Source organism: Mus caroli, unplaced genomic scaffold, assembly GCF_978045245.1.
Source record: "Mus caroli unplaced genomic scaffold, Mus_caroli_1 scaffold_17, whole genome shotgun sequence".
Classification (NCBI taxonomy): Eukaryota; Metazoa; Chordata; class Mammalia; order Rodentia; family Muridae; genus Mus; species Mus caroli.
The window spans coordinates 42,060,955-42,074,689 of record NW_028227272.1 but is presented as its reverse complement, the minus strand read 5'-3'; the positions used below and the strand labels follow the sequence as shown (position 1 = coordinate 42,074,689).

The following is a 13,735-nucleotide window of genomic DNA, read 5'->3' as shown; positions in this document are numbered from 1 at the left end:
CCTATATACAAATCAAGCTGACATAATTAGGACAGATGGGTCATTTGCACCAAGATCTTGCATCAGAAAGATCTCAGCAGTGCTATATTATTTTGTGTTAGTATTAATTATTAGGGGAAATGGCTTTCTATGTTTTCTGATATTTTCAGAAAATAATGTATTTTATGAAAAATTGTAGAGGATAATGAAGATAAAGAAGAATAAATCCAGACAACTTTAATTATAGCTAAACAACAAAAGCAGTAAACTTAAGAAAAGGTTTTTTAAAAAAAGAAAACTTGGTGGGAAGAAGGATTTCAGTGGGAGAGGGAGGGGTATAAGAGAGAGTAGTTAGGGTAAAAAAAAATGATCAAAATTACACACACACACACACACACACACACACACACACACAAATTGTAACATGGAAAGTTTTATAGATTAAAAAAATCTATAAAAGAGATCACTGTCTCTGTTCCAGCCTTCTGAGTGTGAGACTGGACTAATCAGCAAATCTTGCAACATGCTCCCAGGAACTGCTACACATCACACCTCAGCTGCCTGAGGCTGAGCCGTGCCTCATGCTCTTCACACATCAGTATGAAAACTTGTGCAAACTCTTATGTTCAGCCAAATTCTTCTGCTCTCTAAAAATTTCTCTTGGGAGAAATCCAATCTATATTTTCACTGGCTTTTTAGTTAGCTCAACAGTTTCTAACTCGAGATAATTCCCTCTTCAGGCTTGCCAGCATTCAGGGGTCCGGCAGGTCCTCATGCATGATGAATCACCAGTAGCATTAAGTCTGTAGTCATGTCAATTGGTGTGGCTCACAGGCAAGAGGACCCAGGAACCAAGAGCAAAGGGCTGTACACCTCTCTGATTACCCCCAACCATGTAACATTTTTTTTTCATTTCCTACACCTTTCATATCTATTGTTTTAAAATGTTAACATCCTAAGCCAGAATGCTCCTGGTATGGAGGGATAGGCAGGGAGGGCATACAGACAGATAAATGATAGGTAGATAGAGATAGATAGATAGATAGATAGATAGATAGATAGATAGATAGATAGGTAGATAGATAGTATCTCTGTCACCACAACCAGAGGACCCTCCAAACATCCCATTGTTTCTTTTGACTTCCTCCGATCACCACCCAAGACCTCTCCCATAACAACTGTCCTACCATAGATAAGAGGCCAAAAAAAAAAAAAAAAAAAAAACCAACCCCCAAACAAACCATAAACAAACAAAAACAATAAAATGCTGAAGACCACCTAGCTGGAAGTGATCAATTTTCATGGAGCTGTTGTTGACAGGACCAAAGATGGTGACCACAGAGATCCTCCTGGTGGCCATCTTGCAGAAGCTCTCCAGATATTCATCCCGCTGCTGCACATACATATTGTTCTCAGCCTTGGGAGTGGTGATCAGCTGGAGGCATGGAGGAGAAGCATGTATTAGTTCATAGTGCTCAAGTCATGATGAGGCCAAACCCAGTGACAACCGAGGGCAGAGTGCACTTAGACTGTTAACTGCTTTCTTAGGCAGTTGCACAATCAAGATCCAAACCATTTTGACAGTCTTTTTCTTTTAAAGTAAAATAACAACTAGTCCAAATAGTTTAGATGTCTCTATTCAGTTCTCTAATTTACCTTCACTTCCTGTGTACCATGGTTTTCCTATTTGTGGCCACTCAGAAATATTTATTCTTCGAGTCTTTCACATTCCACAAATACCTGACGTGCAATAATTATCTGCCTTTCCCCATCTAGATCTAGCCTAACTAACTAGACATTGGATAATCCAATCATTTTCCTCACTTCCATAATGTTGGGAGAGTTTCATAGCCAGGCCTTTCACACTATGGAATAGAATTTTTATGAGGTAACCTTGTAGAGAGTTTTTATGACGGCTTACGGGCTCAGATTTTGCCATATAGATGATATTCATTGTCACACTGAGCCCAAGGAGAGGGTTTTGATACTAGAGCCCAGCTCTGCTCTATCCGATGGCTTTAATCGTTTTACTTTAGCCTCCTTTAAACAAGACCTGGAATCTTTTCATCCATATTTTGTGACTCTTCTCAAGAAAAGACACTCAGAGATATTTTGATCGCTAGTCATCTGAGAAGCTATATTTCATTTTGTTTCGGTTAAAATGAGTAGTCTTTCTTTGTGAATTCTATTTATGAATATATGCATTACACACACACACACATATATGTGTGTGTGTGTGTGTATGCATGTACATTATATGAGTTTGGTTAATTATTTAGGTTCTTTGCATTCTCTAAGAATGTCTTACTGTTTTGAATCTACCCTAACGCAAGAGTTTCTCTGACCCTCTGGTCATTTTAGTTGTCTTTTTTGGAGCCTTCTCCAATGTCACAGATTTTCCAAGCTGAAACCAAAACTATTGCCCACACTCTGAAAATGGTCAGGAGCATGCTGCTTCCTCTGGACGTGGGAAGCCATGAAGTATTTTCTGATGATGGTCAGATTCTTCTCAACCCTCCTGAACCAGGAAAACTCACAGGGCAGGTGTCTGCAGGGAGGCCTGACAGGCCCCCTTGTTGGCTCACCCCTTGGCTTAGAGATATTTTCTTTCATTTAGCCATGTTCAAATTTTCCATTTCCCCATCAGAAACATGTAATCTCTTTCTAATGTCTGTGTCCACATGGTGAGCGTTTTGTGTTCGGAGGAGTTTACTGTATTGTTAATCTCTGTCAAGTATTTTATCAAAAATGGCCAGGAAATTTGGCTCTGAGTTTCTCTTACTCATTATTTTTCTCCATCAGAGTTGTTTATTGATGCCTCCTAGAGTTCTCTGATGAAATTTTTGTGCTTGACAAAATACTCCCTCCGGGAATGTAAAATGCTTCTGAAAGCCCATGAGTGGAACATTAGCCAAAAATTTCGATTTTGCTTTTTAAAATGTTTTTTTTCCTTAGCTCATCATTTAAAGCAGATATGATCTGGTTAATTTTGATTTTCTGTTTTACTCTTGTTCAGATGAACATAATGGCCAGGAAATATGTTTTAAAAGATGTAATCTCCATGAGAAAAGTATAAAAATTTCCCACACTCTCTAAAATGTATTCATTGATTCAGGACTAGCCTTAAGAAAAAAAATTAGGGTGGTTCTAAAAAAATATGGTGATCATATTTTTGGTTGTTGTTTGTTTTTAGTTAGCTACGTGTTTTGAGAGGGATGGATGAATTTTGAAATTTTATTTTAACTTGACATATTTTAGACTTTTCTTTTTTGGCCTGCTTTTTTGCTTATAATAGACCATTTGGAATGAACAAAATGCTGTTTAAGTGACAACAAAAACCAGTGAAGACAAGGATAAAAAGATCGACTGCTCATGATTTTGGACTCCCAGCCCATATTTAGGATATATTCTAGAGAGTTCGAAAGCACACTTCCCAGACGCTAGACGAGTGATAATTACTGTTCTCTCATATCCATACACAGGCATCTTTCTTTGTCTCATACTTTGTCATGGAGCCCTGTGGTCCGTGGTGACCATATTTTAAGAGTTCTCAAAGTCTCCTCCAGTCTTCTCCTCCTGGGCACGTATAATTAAGAATTTCAGACAATATGTAATCTCAGAGATGCCCTTTCTCCCCTGCACGGCAGCTTCTCCCACAAATGTACACAGCAGCGAGCACTGGGCCATGGGAGCCGAGTAGCAATCTCAGAGAAATCAAATCCTTCCTGGCTTATCTAGAGCTTTGCCCAGGAATGTTTTAACTCACCAAGGAGGTGATGCTCACATTGCACAACCACCTCCTGGCTTCTGGCCTTTGCAGGCTCTCTCTCTCTCTCTCTCTCTCTCTCTCTCTCTCTCTCTCTCTGATTTAGGTTCTCTTATTATCAGACCAATCTCAATCATGAAATAAAAGCAACTTTAGGTAGAGTAGCACAGAGGAAAAGGTGATGCCCACCGTCAAAGTGGGAGGCCTGGCATTTTGTCTCAGCTCAACCCCTGGATATCATGTGGCCTGTCAGCCTTGCCATGGAACAACAAACTACACAAACTACACAAACATGCACATAGATACTCGCACAGGCTACACATCCAAGCACATTTGTTGTCTTTGACTAGTTCACCCTGTCTCCTCCTGCCTGTGTTTGTCCACGTCCTCCAGCCTCTTACACTCTCACTACCACCATAGCTCAAACCCTCACTGCTTTTCATTTCAGTTCTAGAAACCTTCACAGTTCACATGGGATTTTTGTATCATATATATATATATATATATATATATATATATATATATATATATGACATCATGTTCCTTAAGACACTGAGATCTCAGACTCTGCCCCTATCTTGTGATCCACACTAGCTGGTTCACATTCCTCAAGCTACAGAGATCAGTCCATCCATACCAGAGGCAGGAGAAACTCTGAAACACGAGGACCCCTGTCTATGACTATCTAGGCAGAGCCCATAAGCCAGATGGGAAAACCTTCTCCTTACACTTAATCTGCTGATGGATGGAGTTTGCACAGAGAAAGGGGAGCAGATGATCACGTGACATGTCAGAGCCTTTCCTTGTGTGTTGACATCTCTGTCACATCCACTTTCTACCTTGGCAGCATTTCCAACTGTGCTAAAAAGGGAAACTGTTTCCAGTTTCCTCTTCCTAGAAAGAGCTCCACAGCACTCCCCTGTGAATGGTCCTATCTTATGGCCTCTGGCCAGCTTGACGGTGGTAACTCAGGGTATGGGTCATGACTTTAAGTGTGCAAGATCTTATTTGTGTTTCTATTTCAATGATGTGTTGGGCCAGTGAGTCTCAGAGGAGGATGAAGCCTGGCTGCATAAGTAAGGGGGGCAAACAGGAACCAGAAGATACTGGGAAAGTTTTGGAAAAAATTAAGTCTCCAATTATCCATACACTAACTTTCTGCCTTACAAAACAGAACCTTAAATCCTTCACAAAACCTAAACCACGTAAGCAAATTGCCATCTTAATACCTAAGTCTCTGAAGTAGTGTTGAAAATATTAAGCTGGGCGTGGTGGCACATGCCTTTAATCCCAGCACTCTGGAGGCAGAGGCAGGCGGATTTCTGAGTTTGAGGCCAGCCTCGTTTACAAAGTGAGTTCCAGGACAGCCAGGGCTACACAGAGAAACCCTGTCTCCAAAAAGAAAGAAAGAAGGAGAGAAAAAAGAAAGAAAGAAAGAAAGAAAGAAAGAAAGAAAGAAAGAAAGAAAGAAGGAAAGGCAGGAAGGAAGAAAAAAGAAAGAAAGAAAATATTAACCCATTTGGATTATGGGAGATTTCATTGCCAAAGAAAGCTAAGAGGGGAGCCTGAATCCATGTAGTTCAGCATATTGAAGCTCCCTGTGAGCTGACAAGTAGGGGATCTCGGAGCCACCAAATGATGTCTGTTAGCTGTCCTCCAAAAAGTGTGTCACGTTTTAGTGATAAACAGCCGTCCACCCTCTCTGTAGGCAACCCCAGATGAACAGCAAGCAGTCGGAAGGGATAGGAAAGGGAATTCAGTCAACCGTTCTTCACCAACTGCCTGAGAAGTCAGAGTCTAGAAAGCTCGTGTAGAAAAGACAGTACCTCTCCACATTTGCACTTCTTACAAAATTCGACTGTTTCTTCATGAGTCTCAGAAACTCAAAAGTTCAAAATGGAGTTTTAAAAATGTATATTATTTAAAAAAATGTATATTATTAATTATTGTATGCGGGGGCTGTGGGTGTGCGATGCACATGGAGGCCAGAAGACAACTATTGGAGATTGGTTCTCTCCATCATGTGCAGCTTGGAGGTTGAACTCAGGTTGTTCAGCTTGGTACCAGGCCCTTTTACCTGCCAAGCCACTTCACTAACCCCAGAATAAAGCTTCAAATGTTCATATTTATTAACAAGTAGTTTTATTCTCCAATTTCCCATTTTCTTTGTGGTGTATGCCTCGAGAGGCTGATACCTAATGGAAGTGAGGTTGGAGTGTGGATTGAGTTTGAAGTTGAAAAGATACAAGGTCTTCATTACATAAAAGCTACATGCCTTGGGTGAACATCTCAAGCAATCTAAATTTCTGTTTTGCTCATCTGGGAAAGAGTGTTATCAATCATTCCTTGTAGGAATTGAACGAACTAAACCATGCAGCTTCAACAGAGGTCTCAATTGTAGAATCTGCTCTTTTTTAACAAACTCAAGTGCAGGTGGATTAAAGGATTGAGCTCTGGCCTAAAAGTGGGACACCTGGATCTGTCTGCAATACACTTGGAGGCTTTGAAGAAGCCATTTGCTTAACCACGACTTAGACAGTTGCTGCTCTGGTTTCCCTAAGTAATTGGTTAACTAGCAGCTATGGGATGTTTTTGCATCTAAAGCATTGTATGGTTGAATTCAAAGCACCAGGGGTTTTACGATAAATTTGAGTCAGGGATCCAGTTACTAAAAAGCTGGAGGTATGAGGAGGAAAGCGCACACCATTTCTGGGAATGCAACCCCACTCATAAATTGAGCACACCTGGTTAAGCTGAGGCTAGAAGTAAATGTTCTCCGCCATTCTTTAACAGCTCTGAAACTGTTAAGCCTTAATGAATGCTAATTGACTCACTACACTTCCTGAATAATGTCAGCAGAATTGGATGGAAAAAGCGAGTTGGAAGGGATTCATGCATCAGAGCCATGGTTTTGATATCTCAGTAGTTCCATCTCTCCTTTCTACTCCATTCTTCCCTTGTACATCATTAGCGCTTCAGAAAACACACCAGTGATATGATCAGCTGGTCACATACAGGCCTGACAGACTGAACCTTATCCTGCTGGGATTTTCTTTCTAATAACAAAACCTGATTCTCTGGCTAGCTCCAAAGAGCCAACGTAGGCAGAGGCAGTCCCAGCCGGTTTCTGTTTTACCTCCTATGACATCATCAGAAGCTGTCCTTTGAGTTTTATTTGATAACGATTTATGGCCAGGGATCTCTGTTAAAAGCAGAGAAGCCCCAGCTGGGCATTCCGATCTGTAACAGAGAGAACAGGGAACAGGCAAAAGAAATCGAAGGCACAACTAACATCAGGGGTGGAGTATGGAAACCCCTTTCTTTTGATTTAGCTGTTTAGGGCAAAGAGGGTGTTTGTCAGGCGAGTGCACAATTACAATTCTGACATTTTACCCTTCATTACTTGTTTCTGTTTAAAAACCTAGCTATGAGAAACACTCTGCCTGCATTGTAGGCCAAATGGACAGAATTGGGTGAGAGGGTGCTTTAGTGAGTGGGCTGGGCAAAGTCCCAGGTACTCAGAGAGCAAAACAGCCCAAGTGTTAATGCTTTCCCACGCCCCCAAGAGAGCAGATTGGCTCCATGGATCACAGACAAACATTCAGGAACCTGCTAGAGTGCTACTTTGAAATCAGTGATTCTTATGTCACTAACTGGAACATTTGCATTTCGGTTTATGGATTCTGGGTATATACAAGTGGCTGTCGGTGACATTAACAAATAGCCTATTATATGATAACCTAAATTTGTACAATCACTTAGAAAATATCTGATTTGAAATACCAACAACCTACAGAAAGGGGGTCTCTTCCCTTTCTTCTCTCTCTCTCTGTCTCTCTCTCTGTCTCTCTGTCTCTCTCTCTCTCTCACACACACACATAGAGTAAGCTTAGGTTTTGTTCTAATCTCTAATATCATCATTGATGGAAATTAAAAGAAAATCCAGGACATGTTCCACCCAGAACAAATTCCACAAAAGCATCTGCCCTGGTTAACATTTCAAATGTGCATTTAAAATTTTTTGAAGCCACTGAAGGTATATAATCATCAGAGTCTCTCTCTACTCGATCATTAATCCAAAAGTCTTTTGAGAAACACCCTAGAGAAGAGTGCCTGTCTGGCTTGCAAGATGGATGCAGGTCAAGAGTCAGCTCCTGTGTTCAGAAGAATGGGTGTGATCCCATTGGCCTGACATGGCTCCTTCAACCAATATCTAAGAAAAGCCTCACCCAATATGAACTTGCTGATCTTTTGTTATGTATTTTGAGTACCATATTAAACCTTTCCTTGGCATCCTGGGTAAATATCATGGTGTTAAGAAGCCAAGGTTAGGGTAGAAATCTTGGAGTTCTGGGTACATGCAGACAGGGTCATAAACAGGAGAATCTGTGGTTCTTTCTTTGATGAAGAAAGACCTTCCATTTAGGATTGGCTTATTCCAGTCTAACCCCCCTTCTCTATTTATCTAGATCCTTTTACTGTTTCATAGACAGTGGCAAGGAATGCCCAAAGAGAAGGTTCCTGAGATGAATGTACACACTCACCATTAGTGGTACTCACAACACCAGGCAAAACAGAACCCAGGGTTGAGTATCTCCTTTCCCCAACCTGGGCACACATGCCCGTTTTCCAACACAGGCTCAGAAGAAACTGACAGCTGACTCCAAACTCATACAAACCTCTGAGGACTAGAAACCAGAGCCAGTAACTCAATCCAATGTCATCCTGAGATTCTGTCTGCTCTTTCTAATAACTGGGACAGTAATGGAGGAGGCAGCCTTCCTAGAGAAAAGATATCTGCCCACGTGCTTTAAAGTGTCTCTGAGTTTCACAACCACCAACTCACTATGGGGACCAGACTGACCTTGAACTGACCTTGAACTCCCAGAAATCCATCTACCTCTGCCTCCCAAGAGCTAGTATCAAAGGCATGAACCACCATACCCTGCCTCCAAACCTGCCTCAGTCCGTCGTCCAAGAAGTGATTTCACATACACAACAAACACGTCAACGTCCCCACCTCAGCACACAGAGGAAAATGCCAAACAGGTTACTTACGAGGAGTCTTCGTTTGCCTTCGAAAGACCCCAACAGGTCGGCGACTGACTTCTTGGGACTTGGAGCGAGATGTTTTACGGTGGGCTTCTGATTGTCATCCTGCTCTGTCTTACCTGCCTTTTTCTTCTTACTCTTGTCTTTCTCCTGTTTGCTCTTTTTCTCAGCTTTCTTCGCTTGCTTTTCACTCTTGAGTAACTTGTCTTGTTTTGCACTCTTCCCTTTTTTCTTCTTCTCCTTCTCAGGTTTCTCGAGCTTTTCAAGCTTTTTCGACTCCTTGGCATTCTGCGAGGGAACGCTATCCACCTGTCGCTCCTCCTCCCCCTGAGAGGAGGTGGGCCGGCTGAGGTCGTACTTGGCTTCATATTCGTTGCTGAGAATTCTGTCCTTCTTTTTGGGCAGCTTCCCCTTTACTGGCTTGTGAGGACCTGGCACCACATTTGGGTCCTGATGGCCATGTTCCCGTTTGTCTGTCCGGTTGTCCCGGAAACGGCTTGTGCCCACAACTCTTGTGCTGACCTCCCAGAGGGTGGGAGGTGGGGTGGCTGTGAAGCTTCCATAGTTGGTGGCTTTGCTGGGCCTCCTGGTAGCCTGTGGCTTCTCTCTCTGTTGCTCCTTCCGAGGTAGAGGGTATAGCTGCTCTGAGACGGAGGGGCCCCTGGCAGTGGTCACCTCTGCTGTTGCAGGGGGCCTGTGGGAGACTGAGAAGGGATGCAACCGGGATGTCCAGGGCCTATGGGTAGCTGGATAGGCAGTGGTGGTTGTAGGTCTTGCGGCTATTGTCACTATCCGAGATGTTGCCCGAGTGGCTGTCGTGACTGGAGCAGGAGGAAGGGTGGTGGCCCGCGGAGTTGGGGGAGGCTGAGGAGTGGCTGCCTTGCTGGTGGCCTGCTTTCTCGGAGTCTCTCTGGTGGGATGGACTTGTGTTCTCCTTGGGTCCTCTTTCCTCTTATCACCGCCCAGGCCTGTACCTCCTGCTCCTCCACCGCCGTCGTTTCCTTCCTGGACTACATGGCCCTCTATGCCCGAGGCCTTACACTTTTGGACAAAACCCTTCTGCCTGATTTTTTCAATCCTGCGGATGGGACCTTGATCAATGACCTCATACATGGCTTCCAGCCTGACCGGGTAAGGGTAGCGCTCCTCCACCTGCAGAGTCTTTTTTAACAGCACCATGCTAAACTTGCCCTTCTCCAGTTTCAAGAAGCTCATCAGCTTTGGGATGAGATTGGGGTCCAGAGGCTGCTCCAGGATCTGCCCTTCATTGGTGATCCTCCGTACCTTGCCCCCTTCCTCGCCTGCCTGGTGGAAGAGCACAATCTGTTGGATGTGCCTTTCTGCCAGCTCACAATACACGTCGTCCTTCAGGAGGCTCATCATGAGGCGGTAGTAGCCCTCTGAGGCGTGAGGGGCTGAGATGACCCATACCCTGTTCTTTCCTGCAAAGCTGGCCAGGATATTGGGAGAGCTAGATCCAGAGGGGAATCGTAACATTCTTGTCCGAGCAGAAGACCCCTCATCTCGGACCATCTCACGCGCGGAGCTCCTAGCTATGGGTCTCACCTCAGGTCTGACTGGGACTCCATTGATACCTAAGGGGGGTGGTCTCATGGTCGGGTGAGCTAATCTCAACACTGGTACACTCTTCCTCCTTTGGAAAGACTGAGGATTTGGTCCTTCCTGGGTGGATTTCTCAACTCCACCAGACATCCCGGTGTGCCTCAGATACCGAGCTGACCTACTGCTCATTGGAGAAACCAAAGGTACTTTCCGTCCAGCGTGGCCGTCGCTATCCAAGGCAGGAGAATGAGATGCTGAGCCACACACCAGCCACATGGCCAAGAGCGTGGTGAAGTGGGGTCCCATTTTCCACATCATTGTATTATCCACTTGGGGACGCAGAGGGGGTATAATACAAAAATGAAAATAACATAAAATGAGAAGGGAGAAAAAGAAAAGAAAAAAGTCATTAATTGCAAACAGAGCTGGGCATGATCTCTTTCTCTATCTTGGCCAAAAAGAAAGGGCAGGAGATAGTTAAAGAAGAAAAAGGAGGGCAAGCAGAGGAGGGCAAACCGAGAGAGGGCTTCTCTTAAGCTGCTGCGATTGTCAGTGCTTAGCAGAGTCAGTCATTAAGCAGGAAATCCAGCCCTGCTTCACAGGCGGCAGGCATGAGGCATGCCTGCTCTGCCTCAGCTGTGCCCAGATGCACCAGAGACCGTGTAAACTGAGCATGCTAATTATGAATTCTAAGTGTGAATGTGCATTCACACTTCATGTCTTCAAACAAGCAACAAGGAAACAAACACCAGAGAGCAAGGTTGGCACACTTACACAGTGGTTCATGGAGATGCTTGCAGAGGCTTTCCAGAGAAACGGGAAGGTTGGTCCCCAGGACAGTTTCCTAGGTGAGATCGGTTCCTTCCTGCCCTCTGTCTCCTTGTATAGCGTGAGCTGCAGCTCTTGGTCTGCAAAGCAGCCCCAGGGAGCCCAGCCTGGGCCGATTCCTTTTGCTGGCTGTGTCTTTTACCTTCTGGTCCAGTGGGAGGAGGTGAACGCTGCTGTCCTTGGGACCGTTTGTATCTCCATTTGTCTGCAGTTTCTCCTGGGTCTGTGTGTGCCGGTCCTTGGCTGCCACAGGGATCTTCCTGAAAGTGAAATCCTAGTGATTTCTGAATCTTGCTCTTCCCTTCTGAGGAGTTTTCCCAGAACTTCTTATCACCCTTCCCCTCCCGAAGTCTGGCCGAGTCCCTTTGTTTCCGAGCGTAAAAAAAACACGAGGATTAATATGTTTTCCAGGCTGAGGGAAAACAGAGAAGCCTGGATGTGAAAGGGACAATTTCCCCCTTCCCTTCCGTCTCTCCTCCCTTTATTTCTCCCCACCTTCTCTTCTCCCTTCCCCCCCCTTCTCCTTCTATTTTTTCCTCATCTGGATTCCATCCCAGAAATGTCAGGGCTACTTCAGGTTTGCTCCAAACCAAACTCAAACAACAGCAGTCACTGGAAATCAAGAAAACTTCACTAAGAATTTAACAGATCAGCAAAACACACCTCCTTGCCCTCTCAGTACATGGAGAGTCCGTGAACCTGGCGAGGGAGAAGAGGGTTGTGCTTGGGCTGGGAAAAGTTTTGAAACTCTACACATCATCGTAAATCACCTCAGAATAGGATGACTGAGGACTTAACCCCTTCCATACCAAGCCATGGGGCGGAACCTCCCCCCTCCTGTGGATTCTCACGCAACAGTTTGAGAAGGGGAAAGTCCTCAGGTTGCTCCATCTGACTGGGTTCCCTAGAGACAGCTGCTCATTTGGGCCACAGATACTGGCATTGCATTTCGAGACTGTATGCATCTATTTATAGTTCCACGTGTATATTTTTTTTTATCTCTTTCTGCCTGCTTTATGCTTTGAGTTCTGGGTTGGAAAAGCCCATGGAAAACATGACTAAGTTGTTTTTATATTATGCTAATTGGGGCTCAAGTTACTGTGTTCTTGGTCCTTATTTCTCCCTGGGATGGGGGCGAAGCTGGTAAAAGGTTAGCAATGCAGGCAAAGGCTGCTGTCTCCTGAGACTGCAGTTGGACATTACATCAGGGAATGGGCATTCTGGCTCCCAGCTTCTCTAGAGATGGTGAGCTCTCTCTCTCTCTCTCTCTCTCTCTCTCTCTCTCTCTCTCTCAGTCCCTAGAAGTAGTTGTATGCAGGGCTGGGAAGATGCCTCAGCTGGTAAAGTCTTTGCTTCTCGCAGTATGAGAGCCTGAATTCAGATCCCCCGCATTTACAGGAAAACTGGGCACTGAGGCTGTAACTCTGGCACTGAGGGAAAAGGAGCAGAGGCAGGTGGGTCACTGGAACTCACTCCTCAGCCTTTCTAGCTGATATGACCAGCTCTAGGCTCAATGGGAGCCCCTTTCTCAAAAAAGTAAGGTGGAGGCGCTAGTCAGACTCTCTGGTTAAGAGCATCAGTTGCTCTTGAAGAAGACTTGGGTTTGATTTCCAGCACCACATGGTGGCTCACAATCATCTGCAGCTACAGTTCCAGGCAATATGGACCTTTCTGACTTCTGCAGTCACCAGGCATTGTGTGTGTGTGTGTGTGTGTGCACGAGCACGCGAGCACACACACACACACACACACACACACACACACACACACGAAGGAAAGGCTTTCATACACATTAAATAAATAAGGTAGAGAGTGGCTGAGGAATATAACTGACATCAGCATCTTAATTCCACTCCCTGCAATGTGTGCACACATGTGAATATGAACAGATGCACATAGGACACACACCCACACAAACATGCAAACACACAAAGAGATAGTCATATAAGGCTCTAGAGGAGAGACTGTTGCAGCTTTCCCACTCACCTTCTGGGTCTGTCATGAGGACTCAGCTTTAAGGGAGAAGGGAAGATATCTCAGGTCCCGTGGACATTTCTCCCAACCTCTCCAAATTAATATTAGCTGTTGACAACAGTGGTAGCCCAGGGTCCACCAAAAGCCGGTGAACTAAGCCATACAAACAGCTCCTCTGGATGGGTGAAAACCTCATCCCTAGTTGCATCCATCCGGCAATCAGCTCCATCCCTCCCAGTTACAGGTGTCTTCCCTGCACATAAAGAAAACTCTGAGCACAGAGATGAGGAAATTCCTGTAGGTGGGGTTGGATGTAGCACTCTTACGTCATTGTTCAGAGTGCACAGGATACCAAGCAGGAAGGACGCCCCAAATCCCATTTCATTCAAACTGTAAAGTTCACCAGTTCCTGGTGCTGGATAATTGAGTCTCTGTGTTATTTTCATTATTTTCCGATATGTTCCACACTACCTTCACTGACCCTTCTCCTTTTATTTGTTGTTGCTATTTTCTTCTGCACCCCTCCCCCCACCCCCCTGCTAATGATAACAGATACCAGTTTACTAAGTATTT

At 44.5% G+C, this 13,735-nt stretch overlaps 1 protein-coding gene across 2 annotated transcripts in view; it reads right to left on the bottom strand.

Annotated features, from left to right (window-relative positions):
* The window catches only part of Ccdc80 (coiled-coil domain containing 80), a 33,698-nt gene extending 21,793 nt beyond the window's left edge, over positions 1–11,905 (bottom strand). Inside the window, exons 1-4 of one of the 2 annotated variants that reach the window (XM_029470668.2) lie at positions 11,852–11,905; positions 11,135–11,448; positions 8,804–10,689; positions 1,258–1,414 (exon numbers count right to left, since the gene is read on the bottom strand). In XM_029470668.2, coding sequence (XP_029326528.1) covers positions 1,258–1,414; positions 8,804–10,678 — 2,032 coding nt within the window. In that variant the 5' untranslated portion in view covers positions 10,679–10,689; positions 11,135–11,448; positions 11,852–11,905. Of the gene's footprint in view, positions 1–1,257; positions 1,415–8,803; positions 10,690–11,134; positions 11,673–11,851 lie in introns of those variants that run through there. The other variant, XM_021184806.3, reaches the window with a different exon arrangement.
* Positions 11,906–13,735: the final 1,830 nt, after the last annotated feature.